Source organism: Electrophorus electricus, chromosome 17 (genome assembly GCF_041902795.1).
Source record: "Electrophorus electricus isolate QZ-2024a chromosome 17, ASM4190279v1, whole genome shotgun sequence".
NCBI lineage: Eukaryota > Metazoa > Chordata > Actinopteri > Gymnotiformes > Gymnotidae > Electrophorus > Electrophorus electricus.
Genome location: NC_137513.1, coordinates 9,147,501 through 9,167,500, shown reverse-complemented (window position 1 = coordinate 9,167,500; position 20,000 = coordinate 9,147,501). Strand labels below are relative to the sequence as shown.

General features: G+C 44.6%; 1 protein-coding gene across 2 annotated transcripts in view; it reads left to right on the top strand.

Moving 5' to 3' along the window:
- nyap2a (neuronal tyrosine-phosphorylated phosphoinositide-3-kinase adaptor 2a) overlaps nucleotides 1-20,000 on the top strand; it is a 39,292-nt gene that overhangs the window by 19,148 nt on the left and 144 nt on the right. For both annotated transcript variants that reach the window (XM_035534489.2, XM_035534486.2), the window contains exons 3-7: nucleotides 338-648; nucleotides 6,194-7,402; nucleotides 13,598-13,765; nucleotides 14,344-14,465; nucleotides 16,640-20,000. The exon at nucleotides 16,640-20,000 is cut by the window's right edge and continues 144 nt beyond it. In XM_035534489.2, coding sequence (XP_035390382.1) covers nucleotides 338-648; nucleotides 6,194-7,402; nucleotides 13,598-13,765; nucleotides 14,344-14,465; nucleotides 16,640-16,870 — 2,041 coding nt within the window. In that variant the 3' untranslated portion in view covers nucleotides 16,871-20,000. The remainder of the gene's footprint in view (nucleotides 1-337; nucleotides 649-6,193; nucleotides 7,403-13,597; nucleotides 13,766-14,343; nucleotides 14,466-16,639) is intronic.

Genomic DNA, 20,000 nt, shown 5'->3' with positions numbered 1-20,000 from the left:
AATGCCCTTAAGATGCAGGCAAAAAGCTCAGAATTGTATTATTCAATGACGGCAAGGCAGGGGTGGTTGTGTAAGTGAAAGGATGGATGGATGGATGGATGGATGGAACACAGGCTAGCTTCACTTGTAGTCTACTGCAATCTTATATTCCAGCCACTGTAGAACACGGCAGGAACAGGATTCTGAACGTTCGATGGGAAACATTTTAGCACACGTTTCTTAGCACTCATGGCCAGCCTGTCACGACTACTGAGCAGGGCGTTCTGACGAGGGAAAATAAAAAAGGAAGGGGGCCATCGATACTGACCCGGATGTCTTGGCATGTGTGTCTCTGTAGGATCGAGGAGGATGTGGTGGGTGTGGCCGAGGGCGGGCCATACGCCAGCAAACACTTCCGCATGGGCTCCATGACGATGCCGGCTCCACAGGACCGCCTGGCAGCGCCGTGTGGGCAGGGCTTTGCTGTGCGTTCTCAGTCGCTGCACTCGGTGGGAGGAGCCGAGGAAGAGGGGGGCAGCCCCACCCTTCGCAAGCAGCCCCCGCCCAAGCCTAAACGGGACCCCAACACCAAACTCAGCACGTCATCCGAGACGGTCAATGTGGCCCTCGGCCCTGGGAAGGGGTCAAAGGAGCCGGACAAGCGTGACGGTGAGTGGGAACGCGTGTAACGTGTTCAAAGTCTTTTTAAGCATGCACAAGTATGTAGTGAATTCTATAACATTCCTCCACGGTTTTGTGCAGTATAAAGACTATGCAGCATGAATGTCGTACTGGGTTTGAGTTCAAAGCTACTATATGTCAGTGCTATTTGCTCACAAGTAGCAATACAAGTATATTTTACAGTCGACTGCGAGTGTGTATATTTGGACATATAGAGTACAACCACACTTCTCTGTCCTCTCTCTTTCTCTGTTTTTCCTCTGTCTGGACTAAATATGTCAACATCATAGACAGTCTCCCTCTCTCTCTCTCTCCCTCTCACTCTCTCTCTCTCTCTCTCTCTCACTCTCTCTCTCTCCCTCACTCTCTCTCTCTCACTCTCTCTCTCCCTCTCTCTCTCTCACTCTCTCCTGTCTCTTCTAAATCTTGCCTCTTTAGATTCTATATGTTGGATAATGAAAACTCTACTTCAACTGAAAAGTCTTTCAAAGGAGAACGTGACATCAGTCCTTTGTCCTCTTCTGACTGGTCACCCTGATCTCTCAGGAGACTTTAATTGGTCCCCTACTGACCACAGTGTTTTCATGAATGAAGGCTACCATTGCCATGGGTAACAGTGTGGGCCAGGGTCCCGTACTGGTGCTCACAGATTCAAATGGAATGTCAACTGAACACAGATGATGGTTCACAAAAAACATCTCAACTATAAAGTCACGGATCAGCACGGCTGAACACACACACACACACACACACGCACACACAGTCACAGGCTGCTGGAAGTGGTTTGTGTGGCTCTGTTGAGTGCTACACTGCATTAATGCTTCACTGGACTCCATTCAGAGGGAGAAGCTTTTTAACGCACTTCACTCACATTTTCTCAAATTCCTGCACAGACACACACACACACACACGCGCGTATACACACACACACACACACACACACACACACACACACACACACACACACACACACACACACGTACTCTAGTTCAAAACTGTATATACCTAATAACCCAATATAGGCTCGATAAGCCTACTGGCCCAAATGGCAGAAAGTGTATTTAGCCATATTGCACATTGAATCCACCATTGATTGCTCATTGGCACCAGCACTGTGTATGCTACAGATCTAACCTATGCTTCTTTTACATATTATTTAACTGCTGTTCTTAAACACAGAAATACTGTGGTATACTGCACTAACCTGCAACTAAATGTTGATTACAAAAATGCCCTGCATTAAATGTCTTGCCCTCATTTAGTGCCTTGTGCTGTTAGAAGCAGATAAACAGCAGGTTCCGATTTTAATTCAAATTAATTAAACAAGGACAGGTTTGTTTTTTTTAGCACACAAAATGACCTTTATGGAGAGATTATTTATGAGTCTTTGCACCATGGCATTGTGGGTGTGTTTGTGTGTGTGTGTGTGCAGGGGGGGGGGGGGGGGCAAGACAGACAGAAAGAGCTAGAGAGTGAGTGGGAGGGGGAGCGAGCGAGCGAGAGAGAAAGCGAGAGAGAGAGAGAGAGAGAGAGAAAGCGAGAGAGAGAGAGAGAGAGAGAGAATCTGCCAGCGATGTGTGCCTTTGGGGTTTGCTGGCATTGAGGGTGACATCCCTCTTAAGGAAGATCCAACAACTGAAAATCCCTCCATCTCTCTCTCCTTCTCTCCCTCCATCTCTCTTCTGGCCAGTCTTATCTTCTATCTCTTCACTGGGTGTTATTTCACTTTCTCACCCCTCCCCCTCGTCACCCTCCCACGTCATCCTTAGCCTCTTCCCTTCATTTTCTCACATTCCTCTCATCTCTCTTCCACTCTCTTTTCCTCTGCCTTTCCTCTTTCCACTTCTCTGCTCCATCACTCCTCCCCATCCCTCTCTTTCTCCAGCTTCTCTCCTCGTTCTCACAAAAGCTAGAACCTGACCTAGACAACATGAACTCAGCTGTTGTGAGTTTGCTATGGTTCCACTAAGGAGTTGTTGGGGTGGTGTTGAGGTTGGTTGTAGGCACCACACCACACCACACAATGAAGAAGGCTGTAATTCTGCCCCATCAGATCTGTGCAGGTGTATGATAGGGCAGAATCTTTCTATCCAGGAAAAGAAAATTCAATGGATAAGGCAAATTTCTATGAAAAATGATAAGAATTGGAACATGTTGTCACAACAATAAGTCTTTCTAGGAATTAGTTGTTGACACCACACACACACACACACACACACACACACACACATATACAGAAACACAACAACACCAGTTATCTAGCTACGTCACAAAAGCAAAGACAGTTGCCCAAAGGCACCCCGAGAAATAAAATAAACAGACAAAGAGCACCATGTTTCTGGAGAGAAGGGGTAAAAGAGAGAAGGAGAGAGACACAGAGAGTCTTACCTACTCTCTTTGGGAACATAGTGCCTGCTTCCCCCACCCCGCCACCGTCATCAAACTCACACAACGTACAGCACAGACCAGGGGCAAACAGACATAGATGCCTAGAGCTGAGGGACATGGTGTGAGGGATAGAACATTTAGGCATGTTTTTTTTTGGCTTTTTTTTGGTGTGTGTGTGTGTGTGTGTGTGTGTTGTGTTAAGAGCTGAGACTACAGGATACTTCGTCCTCATTCTGTCAGATTGAAAGGGTGGGGCACTGCAGCCCCCAATCTCTCTCTCTCTCTCTCTCTCTCTCTCTCTCTCTCAGGGATTAGTTAGAACATGTCATCATGTCTACTTTAATCTGTGTCACTGAGCTCTACCATCACCCAACTTACGTGGATCCATGCAATTTACATATCACACATACAAACAGAGAGAGAGGGAGAGAGAGAGAGATGATATAATGGCACAGCCTCAGCTGGAGATTAGAACCTCAGATACATTCCATGCCATCACAGTAACCATGACTAGTACGGAAGAGAAGTTGGCACACGCTTAGATGGTCCCCTGCCTGCAGCGGAAGAGAGAGGTGGGTCAGGGTGCCCTTGGCTGTGAGCATGTAGGTTGATGCATGTAGAGATGAGAGGAACCAGAGAGCACGCGAGTGAAAACCCAAGAGGAAGTAAGCGCTGTGTGTGCTTTCCAGCTGAGTAATCAGAGCTGAGTTCATTCATGAAGTTAAAGTGGCCTAGTTTTCTACCCGGCTCCTCTTTCTCTATTACTTTTATGTGCACTTTGTGTGTGTGTGTGTGAAATACAGAGAAGAATCATGACTGGGTTTTTAACAATGTGTCACACTTGCACATTCCCCAGAATGTGTCATATTTCAAATTCTTATTTTACGAAAAAACCCATCCAGCACAGCTAGCTCAGCTAAGACCTTTTCCTTGATCTGTGTGTGTGTGTGTGTGTTTTTGTATTTGTGTGCATTTGTGTGTGCGTGTCTGTGTGCATACATTTGTGTGTGTATGTGTGTGTGTGTCTAGTACTGTACAAAGGCTCCCTTCCTTATTTATAGGGTCAGAAAATAAAATCTATATTAAATGGTATCATCAACTGTTTTTCTGTCTTTCACATGATCAGGCACACACACACACACACACACACACACACACACACACACACACACACACACACACACACACACACGATAGCACTTTTGTCTTATTTCTTACGAATACCAGCTTAGCTAATGAATTAATTATGCTTAATTAATCACCAGCAGAATGTTCATTCTAGCTTAAAATCATCAGAGGGTCCTATTAGTTATTTTCTTATACTTGAGCACACACCACATTAATTTTCATCACTCACACACACACGCACACACAGTCATAACACAGTTGTGAAGTTCTTAGGTAATAGATAATAAATAATAAAACATCCTTGATGGCACTCCGATTAAATCCACTGCTGCTCTATGGAGCAGACAGCACAGCTGCTAACATCTAATATGCTGTGTCCTGCTGCTAGCACTCAGCTAACACATTCTGTCCTGCTGCTAGCACATTCTGTCCTGCTGCTAGCACTCAGCTAACACATTCTGTCCTGCTGCTAGCACTCAGCTAACACATTCTGTCCTGCTGCTAGCACTCAGCTAACACATTCTGTCCTGCTGCTAGCACTCAGCTAGCTCAGTCTGTCCTGCTGCTAGCACTCAGCTAACACACTGGTTCCTGGTGCTAGCACCAGAGATGTTCACGAGTAATGGATTGTCTGAATCAAGTCTTGTGTCTCTGGGGCATGAGACTGAATCGTGCCTCTGAATAAAATTTCGAGTATGAAGTCACTTGAACAACAAAATTTGTGACATTGCTAGTCACACAAACTAACATGCATTCTCAATTGCAAAGACATGGAACGGTGCCTGAAACCTAATGTTAAATTTACGCTGGTTTGCAAATACATTTAGCTAAGAAAATGGCACTAGGACAATGGCGCATGTACAAAAGCTTAAAATTATATCAAACTTACTAGAAAATGTATTTATTAGCTAGCCCTCAGCTAACACAATCTGTCCGGTTGCTAGCATACATACAAAAAAAAAAAAAAACTTTATTCAGCCGTTATTTCAGCACACTTAAATGTCATGAGTCTTACGTAACAAGCTTAGTCATGAGTCAGTTAAGCAAAAGTCTTCAAAATACGTCCAAAGTACAAGTCACCAACCTTGCCTAGCGCTCACTGTGCCCTAGTGGTGGAGGACAGTGTTTCTGCTTCTGTAGCTCACCAGTTATCACAGGTAGAGGAGATGCTAGTACTACCACGGCCATGGGTTCATCTCCCTGGAAGCGCATGTACTCTTACACTTATTAAATATTTAAGTGGCTCGAAATAAGAGCATCTAGCAAAGGGTGAATGTGATTTAACAAATTGGAACCCTGCTGACTGATAACACACTGGAATATTACCATTTCCAATCAGGCCACAGAAAGAAAGCTAACTGGCTACAAGATTTCAAAATGCTAATTAAAATAGTATAGTAATGGCACAGCTAGAAGATATACGCAGTCATTTATAACTCACCATGCACAGCCGCAGCCTGCAAATACACTGTCTTGTGGCATACACATTACTATTGCAAGTCCCCTTGCACCCATTTGAGGGTGAAGGGATCACCTTGAAATGGGGGTCTAAGGGAAGGCCTACTGTCATACTTCTTGTAGTCTTGGCACCTGGGTGAGGTGAGAAGATGTCTTTCATTAGCACTCAGAACTCATAGAATGGTTATAGAGGAAATGGACATGGAATGTCGAAGTGTAACATTTGTATTGTGCGTATTTCAGTAGTAGCACATATACATCTATGTAGAAGATGTAGGTAGAACCATTAGAGTCCTCTGTCTTCTCGGTAAGATGACCTTAATGATGTTAAATAGCTTTCTGTGGGATTCTGGCTTGATAAAGCTTGTTACATCCAAAGATCTGCTTCCTCAGGAAGATATAGAAATAAAAAGAAAATATGTTATAAAAACAATTTAAATGAAGTTAAAAATGATTGATTTAAACAAAAGACTAAAGTTAATCTAAAGAATGAAATGAAAAACCCTTCAAGGAAATAAAAGTGCCACTGCATCAAGTAAAATGTGTTTGTTGTTCTTAGGGTCCCAGAGCCGGCCGTGCAGTGAGGAGTATCGGCGCATGCCTCCACCAAAACCAAAGCGCAACCCCAACACTCAGCTTAGCACCTCCTTCGACGAGTCCTACATCCACAGCCACGGCATGAAGTTTAAGTCTGCCTCTCTGCCACGGAGGCAGAAGAAGAAGTCTGTGTCTCAGAATCAAAGCCCCGCCCTGGACACTGACGAGGAGGCGGAGCCTGTGTACATCGAGATGGTGGGGAACATTCTGCGCGATTTTAGCCACATCACCGGGGGCAATGCTGACGACGAGGGCGACCAGGGGGAGAGCGTATACGAGGAGATGAAATACCCCACCTATGAAGAAATTGCCCCGCCCACTGACCACTCACGCTGGGAGCCCTGCCCCATGCATATTCCTGATGTAGAACTAACACGGCCCTCGACCCCTCGTGGCTCGCTCTGTGACATCCCCGCACCCTTTCCTAACCTGCTGACTCACCGCCCCCCCCTGCTGGTGTTCCCTCCAGCACCTGCTCAGTGTTCCCCAAATTCGGACGAGTCCCCCCTTACTCCACTAGAGGTCACTAAACTCCCCATGCTGGAGAACGTGGGCTATGGCAAACCCGGCTCGTCCCCGACAGCGGGTGACCCCGGGCAGCCTTTGCCAGCGCAGCAGCCTTCGGGCCACCACGCCCATCACCACCACCACCACCACCACCACCACTACCACCACCACCACAAGAAGTCGTCAGACGGCAAAGACCCGTCGTCCGCCCAGACGATCACGGTGTCAGGCCGATCCTCGGCTCCTCCCCTGCCGTCGGCACTATATAAGAGTGGGGGCGCGGCGGCAGCCCACGGTTACCCCCGCAGCCACTCGGCTTGCCCCTCCCCGGTCAGCATGGGCCGCGCGCTGACCCCGCTCAGCCTGAAGCGTCCACCCCCTTACGACGCCCTGCTAACGGGCACCATCCCACGCAGCACCTCCGGAGGCCCGCAGGGTACGCGTGATGGCCGGAGCCTCTCCATCTCCTCTGGCGTGCACGGCGGCTCCATGCAGAACGTCTCCACCGCCTCGGCGGGGTCAGCCGGCTCCGGCTCGGGGTCGGGGGGCCGCGGCAGTCGCACGCCCACAAGCCCGCTGGACGAGCTCAACAACCTGCTCAGCTCCGGAAAGAACGCACTGAGAAAAGGGTCCGGCAGCCGCAAGAACAAGGAGCTCTGCGATAGTGAGTTACAGATGTTTCATCGTGTTGCTAACACGGCTTGATGGGCCTTTCTTTGTAGGCTGATACTGGGCCATCAGTTGTTGTGGTTTTGTTTTTTTTTGTTTTTTTTTCACAAACGGCTTGTTGTCAGTACCCTGCAGTGTTATCGATAGCCTCAATTCAAATTCATCCCATTGTTTATCATAGGTTTCCACAGTGAGATCAATAAGCTTATTCTTGAACGATTGCTCAGAAAATTGCCACAACGACGACATTTTCTTCTTTTGGAATGCTTGCTGAGACCGGGAGACTGTGCTGTTCCCCCTGTGGCCAGAGCCGCTGCCTGATTCTGACAGTCAGCAAACTTTTTTCTGACTTCATTTCTCCGTACCCTGACGCTGAGGAATGAACACGGGAGTTTAGCCTGTACGTCACCTCTTATGTGTACTCCACAGACATAGGAAGCCATAGGTGAATGTCACAGAAACATTTTAGGAGTGAAGATGAAGGATGTACAATTCGAATTTTTAGGTTTGTTGGTGTTTTTATCTTGATCACATTTAAGGTGAGAACCATCAATGACATGTTTATGGCCTCTTCTGGATTGTTGCCAGGGTGGCGTATTCTGCCAGACACAGTTTATTAGTGCTGGTGCTTTAAATGATATTTAAAGCTCCAGTGGGGTTTGAGTGCACGGTCTTTGTTTATTCAGAAACTGATTCAGATCTCAAATCTAGCTTTTATAGTTCACTTGTTTTCTTGTTGGCTATTGATAAAGTAGGCTGTAATCCAGTAAATTACATTTAAGCAAGACAAAAGATGTCGTTCTCAGGTTTTAAAAAATGCTGATAAATCATAAACCCCATTGCATTATTGAAAATGGTGTTGCAAAGAATATTTATTGATATCCTTTTCTACACCCCCCCCCCCCCACACACACATATATATATATATATATATATATATATATATATATATATATATATGTATGTATGTCCATGGTGTGTGTCCATTCAGTGATCAGCCTACAAACTGAGAGGCAGAAAATTATGTGAAACTGACCGCAGCATTGCTACTTGAGCTCTTCAACTTAGTAGCTTCTTAATTAAGTGAAAACTGAGCTTCAGTTTTGGCTCTTGCACTCAGAATGATGAGGAGTTGTGGTTTGCAGAGAGAGCTGGTCCAGTCCTTTTGGTTTATATCACACACACACACACACACCAGAGTGACACATTAGTCTTTCATTTTCAGTGACATAGTAAATGTGTACACACATGAATACACACATCAATCAGTCACAAACAATTTAACCCTCCACGCCCGATCTACCAAAGATATAAAAAGTGTATACAGACAAGTGCACACGCGCACACACACAAACACATGCGTGCACACACACAAGCACACACACACAGATATACATATAAGCATTGTCAGTTTGTCTTCTAAGGTTTTATGAGTCAGGACTGGTGCCTGATGGAGCATGGAGGATGCAAGATTAATGTGTGTGTGTGTGTGTGTGTGTGTGTGAGAGAGAGAGAGAGAGAGAGAGAGAGAGAGAGAGAGAGAGAGAGAGAGACCTTGCTACATGTGTGTGCTGTGCAGAAATGCAAACTTGTTCACGCATGAGCTCATGTGTGTGGTCTGTTGGAGGCTATTAGATGTCTATGTCAGTGCAGCTAAATTGCTATGAATAGAAAACTTCCACGCCACAACAGACCTCACTAAAAAGTGACAGTTGGAACAGAGAGCTTATATATATGTGTGTGTGTGTGTGTGTGTGTGTGTGTGTGTGTGTGTGTGTGTGTGTGTGTGTGTGTGTGTGTGTGTGTGTGTTTGAGAGAGAGAGTCAGAGACAGAGAATCAAACTGACCCTGACGGCACCACAGCATCACCTGATCACCACTTTATGTGTAAAATCAATGACAACAGATCAATATGACACAATTTACACACCAGCAGTATTCAGTCCCATTCACAGAAACCACAACAAATATTTTTGTGTAATTTCCCTGATCTGACAGATCCACCTTACAAAGATCTCTAACTGGGCTAAGCACTATTCTGTGTAATGCAATGTGTGTCAGCTTGCCCAAACAACTTAAGGAGCAAGTCACTAAAATGACAAAAAACATTAAACTGACAACGTCTGAAAATAAGCAAAAATGCATTTCATAACTGTAGCATCATCTCTTCTTCATACTTCAAACGGGAACCTGTGGTCTCTGCGCTCTAGCTCCTCCTATACATTAACAGTATTTTTCCTTTCTAATGTTTCACTTGAAATTGGCCTTATTGCATCTGTTATGCACAGATAGTCACTTTGCTCTAATCAACCTACATGGCATTTAGTGACTTACATAGTGTGCAAAAATCCATTATTTCATGCCCTGTAAGCCTCAGTATGTGTCTAATTTTGCCCACTGCCTTAGAAGCTGCAGTTCTGGTGTAGGCTGGGGTTCTGGTTCCCTCAGCTCTGACTGTTAGGCAAGTAGCTGTCTTAAAGGCTGTAGTTCTGCTGTATAGGCTGGGGTTCTGGTTCCCTCAGCTCTGACTGTTAGGCAAGTAGCTGTCTTAAAGGCTGTAGTTCTGCTGTATAGGCTGGGGTTCTGGTTCCCTCAGCTCTGACTGTTAGGCAAGTAGCTGTCTTAAAGGCTGTAGTTCTGCTGTATAGGCTGATGTTCTGGTTCCCTCAGCTCTGACTATTAGGCCAGTCTGGTAATCCCCTGATGGACTGCAGTACCAGTATGTCATAGCCTGAAAATATGCATACATTCTTGGTTTATATAATGAAAAGTCATTATTTGATTAGAAATCTGAATGTTTAAAAAGTTCAAATAGTTAAAGGTTTTGTGACAGTTTGAATAAAGGTATTAGGTATTTTTTACATATTCAAATGTTAAATTAGCATTATGCTAATAGTATTGCTTCTCCCTAATGCCTTGCTATAGTATTTAATTCTTAGCATGGCAAATCGGAGGTGGAACATTATAACATTAACATTATATGCTACAAGGAAAGACTGTGGTAGTGTGACTACAGAAACTGATGGCAGGGGTGTTAATTAAGTGGACAGCCCAGAGGACCAGGGGCCACCTAAAGGACCAGGGGCCAAAGACATCCTAAGAATTTTGGAGAAATGGAACAGTGGAAGACCAAAAGCACCTACATGTTCATGGTCTGATAGTTTTACAGTTCAGGCTCTATTAGGTTATGATAGTTCTCCAAGTTTTCCTTTATGACATCATTGGATATATTGTTTTGAATAGCAGTGGTTTCACTGACTCACCTCAGAACCAGTTGGTGCCAGTAAACTCAGGTAGGTTCATAGACTAAAGACTTTAGGCCCTGGGTTGTTTGATACAGATGGATTATACTGAATGTCATTAGTCAGTACAGAGGTACCACAGCCCCAGTCACTGTTAATCTTTCTCAAACTACACAGCCAAAGCACTGAAGTACCAAAGGTCATGTCTTACTCTACCTTTGCTATCTGTCTTAGTTATGGCAGTGTGTGTGTGTGTGTGTGTGTGTGTGTGTGTGTGTGTGTGTGTGTGTGTGTGTGTGTGTGTGTGTGTGTGTGTGTGTGTGTGTGTGTGTGTGTGTGTGTGTGTGTGTGTGTGTGTGTGTGTGTTGCTTTGAGTGCTTGGTGGTGTTGGGCATAGCTTGGCTTTAATCTCTGACTGAGGATCTAAAGTTGGCTGCTGATTGGATAGAAAAAAACTGTTCAGCTCAAAGTGTGTACACGTCAAAATCACATAACACTTCACACACACACACACACACACACACACACACATTAGCATTTAAGCATTCTATGCTGGGACCTTGCTGACAGTCTGTAGTTTCATTACAGAGCAGAGATGATAAATTTTTGACAGAGTTAGCGTTAGCGCCTGCTGCTAATGGCAGAGGGAGCTAATTAAATGGAAAGTAATGGAGCGGGAAAGCCCAAGCTAATGGAACCTCCGCAGACATGCCCAGAGACCTGTGTGTGTGTGCATGGGTGCGTGGGTGCGTGTGTGTAAGTGTAAGTAAACTTGCATTCATGCGTGCTTTGAGGTGAATTCTAAGCACAAGCAAGTGTACTGCTGTACCATCATTAGATGTTGGGAATAACTCAAGTATATTTACTGGGAGAAATATTATAGGCTCAGATGTCTGAGCAGATTCTGTCATTGCTTATTGTTACTTTAAAAAATATTTACAGAGAAAGAGGTAAGTGATTTAGAGAGGGGAAATAGGGTGTGTGTGTGTGTGTGTGCATGTTTGTGTATGGGTGTGTGTGTGTGCGTGCGTGTGTGTGAGAGCGTGTGCGTATATGTGTGCATGTGTGTGAAAGTAAGAAGGGTGATAAGAGTTTGTTGGGAGCAGTCGGAGGTTAGCCGATCATGAGCACTGCATGAGGAGAACAGAGGAGCGGAGAGTGATTCACTCATGGACCAGAGCAGACATGGACAGTCCAGGCCGAAGGTGCTTCATACTAGACCAACATCGGTGATTTTATTCTAACAATAGGAATTTTATGCATACACTGTGTCACACAGGGCCCATACTGTCATAAACACACACACACACACACACACACACACACACACACACACACACACACACACACACACACACACACACACACACACACACACATTCTCTTGTCAGCCGAAATAATTGAAAAGCTTTCATCTGCTACTAAAGTAATTTCCTTATTGCCCTCAGAGTGAATAAAGGACATGATGAATGTGATCACTGATAGACCCCCAGAGAGAGTGAGAGAGAGAGAGAGAATGAATGAGGGAGGGAGAGGGAGAGAGGGGTGTGTGTGTGAAAGGATGGATGAGGACAAGCACTGGGGTTGAAACCACTGACCACAGTTTACGTATTAACTTGATATTCAGTAGATTAATCGAGAATTAGATCTCTGGTTTGTTGGTCACAGTCAGATAATAAAGGCATGATGTGTTCACATACTAGTGTGGGCAGTAATGTTTAGCAGCGCATTTCCATACACTGTAATTCTGTGTCTGCTTTTGCATCTGTGCAGACAACTGATATTAATTTAGTGGCTAATTTCCAAAAATGTATTTTAGAAATTTGAGTTGAAATTTGAAAACTCAAAACATGATTTTGACGATTTGACATTATGAATCGATACATGGTGTAATGAAATACCTGTGTGATGAGGTAAATTTGCCCTTTATGAAGTTGTGTCCCGTTTTGGTTGTTACTGGTTACTGGCCCTACAGTGTCACCATGTGTTTTAGGTGACCTAGAGTACTCTGTGTTGGCGTACTTGCATGCAGTCTGAATACTGCAGAAATATCATCGTACCAATTGTACAAATACACATATAAGCTAAAATGACAAGGACATAGCATACCTTCTCCAGGGAGAGCTGCTATATAAACGTCCATGTCTACACCTCCCAACCCTGGTCTTCACACCCACTCCTTCTCTGACTCAGCTCCCATTCTAGCCTACCTGACCAATACTCTGGTACCGTCAGCAATGTTCTCTCTCTCTCTCTCTCTCTCTGTGTGTGTGTGTGTGTGTGTGTGTGTGTGTAGAGTTGCTGCAGTTCGGATGGAAAGTAACAGTGAATTCAGCAGTTAAATGTATTTGAGGGAGAGAGAGAGGAAGAAAGGGGGATGGAGAGGAGGAGGAGCAGGGGAGAAGAGGAGGAAGAGGGGAGGGGAGGAGGAGGAGGAAGAGGGGAGGGGAGGAGGAGGAGGAAGAGGGGAGGGGAGGAGGAGGAGTTCACTTGCTCTGCCTTTGGGTTCCGTCACCTTTTAACAGGATGTAATACCCTCCATCTCCCGTTCAAGTTCAAGTTCAAGTTGGGTTTATTCGTCACATACATAGTCATACACAGTATAACTCGCAGTGAAATGGTGGAGAGTGCTCTGTCCAAACTGAGGAAGAGAAACAGGGGTGCATAGAGAAATATATATATATGCAGATAAATATATATATTCTATGTATGTACAAAAATATATTAACAATGTATGTACAATATATGTATATTATGATTATATACACAATGTACAATGTACAATTCCTGCACTCTCTCTCTCCCTCTCCCTCTCTCTCTCTCTCTCTTCAGTTCTGTTTCAGATTTTACTACCATGACTGCATTTAATGCAATGTTGTGTTAGTACTGATGAAGGTGGGATAATAAATGTGTATATAATGTCTCTGCGTGCGTGCGTGCGTGTGTAGTTGATAGCAAGGTCAGGAGCCACAGCACTGACTGCAAGGATCGAAATCTGCGCAGCTCCTCCCCAAAAGCGCAGGAGTGGGACACGCCTTCAGGACAGTCTGCCACGCCCACTAGGATGGGCCGCTCCTCTGTCAGCCCAACCACCATGCTTGGGGGAGGAGCCACAGGTAAGGAAAACAGCCATGGCTAGACTGTTGTTTTACTTAGCAGGTTTGTAGTTTGATTGGTGCTACAAATCCTTTATTTTATTCCTGACAGCTGATACTGATGACCATCACACTAGTGAATAAATGCACCTCATCCAGCCCCATTAATGAATCCTTATTTCCACAGTGTTATATTACTTATTACTTCTTTATTAAGAATGATATGGCTCATTACGATATTACCCTTTGGATTAAGTAACACTTTATTAAAAGGATGTACACTTCACTATACACTGAAGCTCAAAAGGACTAAGGGTAATATGACATGGATGCAGACAAGCTGCATGAAAAGAGAGTGGCACGCTTCAGCAACTGAGTGTGCTACAGCTCCCCCTACTGGAACAGGATGTGTATCAACACATTAACATCGCATGAATGTGTTAGTGTGAGACAACCTATATCATATCTCTGTCCTATCTCTGCAACTCTCTCTCTCTCTCTCTCTCTCTCTCTCTCTCTCTCTCTCTCTCTCTCTCTCTCTCTCTCTCTCTCTCTCTCTCTCTCTCTCTCTCTCTCTCTCTCTCCGCTCTCCACAACAGAACCCAAAGCCGCCTGTAAACTCGGCCGTTCTGCCTCGACGTCAGGAGTCCCCTCCCCTGTAGGAACCCCCCAAAGACACGCCCCTGACCCCTCAGCCAATCAGGGTGGGAGCCCATGCCAGGTATCGCCCCCTTACTCTTCGGAGTGAGAGACAGCATGCATGTTTGCTGAGCTCTGCCCCGCCTCCGTGTCTGTTCATCAGCCTGTCAGTCGACCTGCGTCTCTACTGTATGTCTGCCTCCGTGTGACCTCATGAACTCTGACCTCTTGGCTGTGCATCCACACTGTCCTGGTTGCTGTTGTCTGCGCAACTCTGATGTGCGGCATTGCATGTGTTCGGTGTGGGTCAGAACTCACGCAGGATCCGTCCGATTCCTGCGTGGGTGTTTCCATGTGGTCCAGATCAGAGCTGCCTCCTTTCGGGGCTATACTGACTATGTCTACGCATGGCATGGCTGACCGTACCAGCCGTCCAGACGTCTACTTCATCCTGGCCTTTCTAACCAAAGCAGACAGCCCTGCTCTGGACCCAGTCTTTTCCTTCTCTCCTGTATCTTACCCCCAATAACGTCGGATGCAAATCTTTTTACTTATATACAAACATCAAACAACAAACGTAAACACGCCTAGTCGATTCCGAGAGGCTGGGAGCAGTAACACTTTGCTAATGAAGTGTGACATCTCCCCTGTGACTGCGCATTCTCTCAGAGGAAGCCATTGTTGAAGGATCTGTAGATTGTGGATTGTGTTCTGTAATCTGCTCAGACATAGCCTTAGGTCTACCAGACCCGGTCTTACAGGGATTACACACTGATTGTACAGCAAAATTTTATCACATTCGCAATGGATAGCTTGACTAATGTTTAATCTGCCATTTCAAGCAAGCTGCACGTTAAAACACTGCCAAACATCTCTACGGATTCTCAGGCAGCCGTGTTTTGTACCGTTTTTGTAAAGTTTGCATTCATGAAAATTATCTGATGTTTTACGTTTATGCCAAGACTGACTCCAGGAGAACTCCATAATTCTTACAGTACTCTTGTACTGAAATGGGTGGATTCAACTTTCAGTACATTTACAAACACATTTCTGTGTATTGTTTGATGTGTGCATGTAAATTTACAGCCTGGATGTCAGTGACCTCTCTGGATTTGCCTGTGTGTGTTACTTTTTGAACACTGTTTTTTTCCTATGTGTCCAAGTGCAGAGTCATTGAGACTGGGGAGTCAGACGGTTATACACACACACACACACACACACACACACACACACTCACACACACACCTACAGACAGACACACACACACACACACACACACATTATACATTACTTATTCACTAAGCTTAATCTATGTGTGTGACTGTAAAACTATTCAATACTAACCATATAAAAATCCAGATGAATCTAAATGAACTTTGATTAAACCAACTAACCCAAATGAAAGTAAAAAATAAAGCCAAGTCAAACTCCCAGACTCTCCTCTTCTGCCTCTGCTGTCTTTCATGTGTGTCTGTCTGCTGCTTCCTCCCTCAAAAGCACAATTTTTTGAGAGTGTTTGTGTGTGTGTGTGTGTGTCTGTGTGTGTGGGGGGTTGCTTGTTTGTCTCAGTATACTGCTCTTATTTGTTTCCACTTTAAAGTGTGCATGATTACCAGACATTCTCATTCTTAAATGATCATGTGTTTGAGTGTATGAATGTGTATCAGATGTTGTCTGCATTGCTTAGACTTCCCAAGAGTTGAACCGAGGCTAGAAATAAAGTTCGGAGCTTTATTCTGTCTTACTCTTGGTCAGCGTTAACACTGGCAAACAACACATTGATTTAAAGTGTTCTCTAGAATAACATTTGTAAGAATTACAAAATGTCGAATAAATAAATGATTCCAGGGCACTTTTCAGGCCCATGTGGGATTGAGATTGGTCCAGTTGTGTGTATTGCACTTTATAGACTTTATAGTGTTTAGACTTTAGACCTGACATCATTTAGAGTTTAGATTTGAAAATGTTCAAACTTTCCTGATAGTTTAGACCTTATTGTTAGACTTAACAATATTCAGACCTCCGTCAGGGTTTGGACTTCGATAATAGGAAAGTCATTATCCTGTCTGAGCGGTGTCACAAAGTGACACATTCCATGTGATACTCGGTTCCGGTTCTGGAAGCCTAACTCCACCACACGCCCAGCCTAGCCTGGTCCCACAGGTGAGACAGGACCACGTCAGTCCTGTGTGCTACCACTATGGTAGCAGGATGAAGGTCAAGACAGCACCAACATTCTCTTACCCCCACCCCCAGATGCTCCCACTGCCATGGGCATGTGGAGACAACACCATGATGGAGATGATCGAGAAGAAGCGACACCTGTGCAAGGAGATCAAAGCACGGCACAGACCTGCGGAGAAGGCTCTCTGCAAGCAGGAGAGCATGCCTATCCTCCCCAGCTGGAAGAAGACCAACGGGGGCAAGAAATACGGCCCCCCGCCCTACTCCGCCCAGACCACCATCTTCTGGGACACGGCTATCTAAGAGGAGGACCAGGTGCCCCAGCCTACAGTCACGAGACATGCAAACGTACATGTGCTGAACACAGAGTAAGAGGAGGCGTGGTCACACTGTGGCCGACAGACAATAGGGACGAAAGGAAGAGAGGCGAACTTCTGTAGCAAATCAAATTAAATCTGAGGGATTCAATCTCCTTGTTTTCTTATCACTGTTTATAATTAATATTTTTATATCGAAAATTGTCATAATATTAAATACAATTAGTGTAATTAAGGATTTTATATAGTTAACTCTCTTAAGTGAGTTTAGCCATGAGATGATATTCGTCTTCTCAAAACGATAGTTTCTTTTCTTTTTCTTCATTTGTTGCTTTCTTAAATCAACACTCATCTGTGTTGGTGAGGAAAAAAATATATACAATATAATAATGAATTATGTGAGAGAATTTCAATGAATATGCCACAGGTTTTATACATGTGTTAAGGGAATGTCAGATGTTGTTTTTTTCATATGGTGATTTATCAAAAGCACTATTTTAAGAAAAGGAATCTATTTTGGCATCTTGAACTTGGATGTTGAATTGGATCGTTAAGATAAGTGGATTGTCGTTTGAGGTGCTGAGCTCTCTTCAGAACACAGAGGCTGCCATCCACCACGATAGGACCTGCTACCTTTGGTGCTGTTCTAATGTTTTCTTGCGTGCCCCCACCATAAGGACTACAGCAACACAGTAAATGAAGAAAAAAAAAGCCACCGGGTGGGTTCATATTCATGTTCATATTCAACAGTCCCAGTAGATCCCAGAATGCTCAGTCATCTTAAGTAGACAGATTAATCTCTAAGGGTGTGTGTGTGTGTGTGTTACTGTAGCCTTTCTGGTGGACAATTCTACAAACTCAACAGGTTTACATGGTAGTAGTATTTATAGAAAAAGAATCAGCATGACTTACTGCAGTTAACACAAAGAGCATGCACTAAAACACAGAACCTTCTAGATCATTGACAGGCAGGTTTACCTCCATCTGCACCACGTTTACAACAATCAGTACAGAAGAGCCATATTTCTGGATAATGGATACGAACCGGAATCATGACTTTAAACACTCGCCTAATGGCAAATATAGCAGGAATCAGACAAGGCAAAGGGATATATACTTACATGACCCGCATGCCTTGACAGAGTGAACTTTGGATTGAAGTGCTTCAGATTAATATGATACAGAATTAAAGTGATTCAGTGTGAATACTGAATGACTGGACTGGTCTGACTAATTGAGTAGAATATTACAGTGTGGATGTCAGTTGTCCTTCGTGATGTACAGAATTATGTTTTTTTTTTTTTCCTTTCACAGATAGGTGGAAATAGTGAGTCTGCATTGATGAGGCGGTCGTGACGTTTAACCAATACTTATTGGCTTTCAGAGTAATTTAACAAACATTAATTGGCTGACTTGGTGGTCAGTCATCAGGGGGACCAATGTTTTTACGTGGCCATTAATAAAGGCGGCACTTTCGCAAACTTCTAAACCACCAATCACATCATGCTATAGTGCTCACTGATGGCTCTTTGCACTTCTGAGGGAAAGACTTTGTGATGTCAGGTTAAATGTCTGATTGGTGATTGCTCAGGTGTGACAAAGCCCCTCCCCTTTAAGCAAGGTACTCCACTTAACCCTGTTCTCTGTCCTGTAAAGACACATTCTCTCTCTCTCTCTCTCTCTCTCTCTCTCTCTCACACACACACACACCCATACACACACACACAAAAAAACCCACACTCAGTCATAGAGCTGACATCCATGCAAAAAGCGTTGCCTTGGAGACCTGGGTTCACTGTGAAAATGGCAGCCACAAAAGGGTGAGATTATTGAGTTAAAGGTTAATTGTGTGAATTGACAAATAGAGTCAGAGGGAGACAAAGAGGAATGAACACACAACACCACTAGACACATTGGTGTGGAAAACTAGCAAACAAGGGTACAACAATATCCTTTATAAAGAACAAATCAAGATGAAATGCAAGATGGCTGTGGCCTGCTGGTCACCCGTGCGGTGTAGTAATATTCTTCACCAACAGAGGGCGGTACAGCGTCGGCATCTGCGCCATTAGTGCTACAGTGGCCAGTTTCCCAAATACTGAGTACTGCTGTGTTTAAAGGCAGCCATTAACTCGAAGAGCGAGTTTAATACGACACTCTACCATCTGTGGGCTACTTGTGAACAGTTGCTGTGAGGATTCAGACCTTGAGTGACAGCAGGGGACCCCACAGGACCCCAGGTCCCATGCTCTGCCCACCTTCAGCTCAGCTCTCTTTCGCGGGTGAGCGCCCCATGCTCGGGCGGGTGGCATGCCGGGGGGAAGCGCGAGAGACATTCCGCTGCACCGCGTTCCAGAACGTTCCGGCCAGGCCAGAAACATCGGCCTGTGACGGGTGAAGGCGGCTCGGAGAATTGAATCCGCTTAGCTCAGACTGTCTCGGACAGGAAATGCCACCCGGATACTGAAAGGCACTGGAATGAGGCTGTGATGAAGTCTGGAGAAAGCAGTGCTGCCATGGTAACAGAATTCCTAGAGGAACTCTAATTCTAACTGACATCCATTCTAGAATCCAGCTCATCCGAATCCTAAAACACAACAGTGATTCTGGAATGGCAGTTCTTTGATGTGAAAACAGCCTCTCATGGTCCACTTGACTAGTAACTTTATCTGCCAGTATGAACATATGAAACAACAATTTCTTATACGGTACATTTACTACGCATAAACACGGTGCACTTACCACACTTACTACGCAGTTTCTCGCAGAAAAAAAAAAAGTTACTTGGATTTTTTTTTAATCACAGCAAGCACACTATTTGTGAGTAACAAAATGTGTTGTTTCAATTGATTGTATTCTCTCACAAACAATAAAACACCAAAATGAGCTTTGCAGTGGGTTGAGATGAAGGTAAAAGAGAGAACTGTAATGTTCTGATTTTGTAACACGCTAATAACCATCCAATCTCACTTACTCTCACTCCCCAGCTCCACAACCCTGATGTACTGGTGTGTGTGTGTGTGTGTGTGTGTGTGTGTGTGTGTGTGTGTGTGTGTGTGTGTGTGTGTGTAAATACTCGCTGTTCTGTGGAAGCATTTGTTGCACTGTGGGGGTCT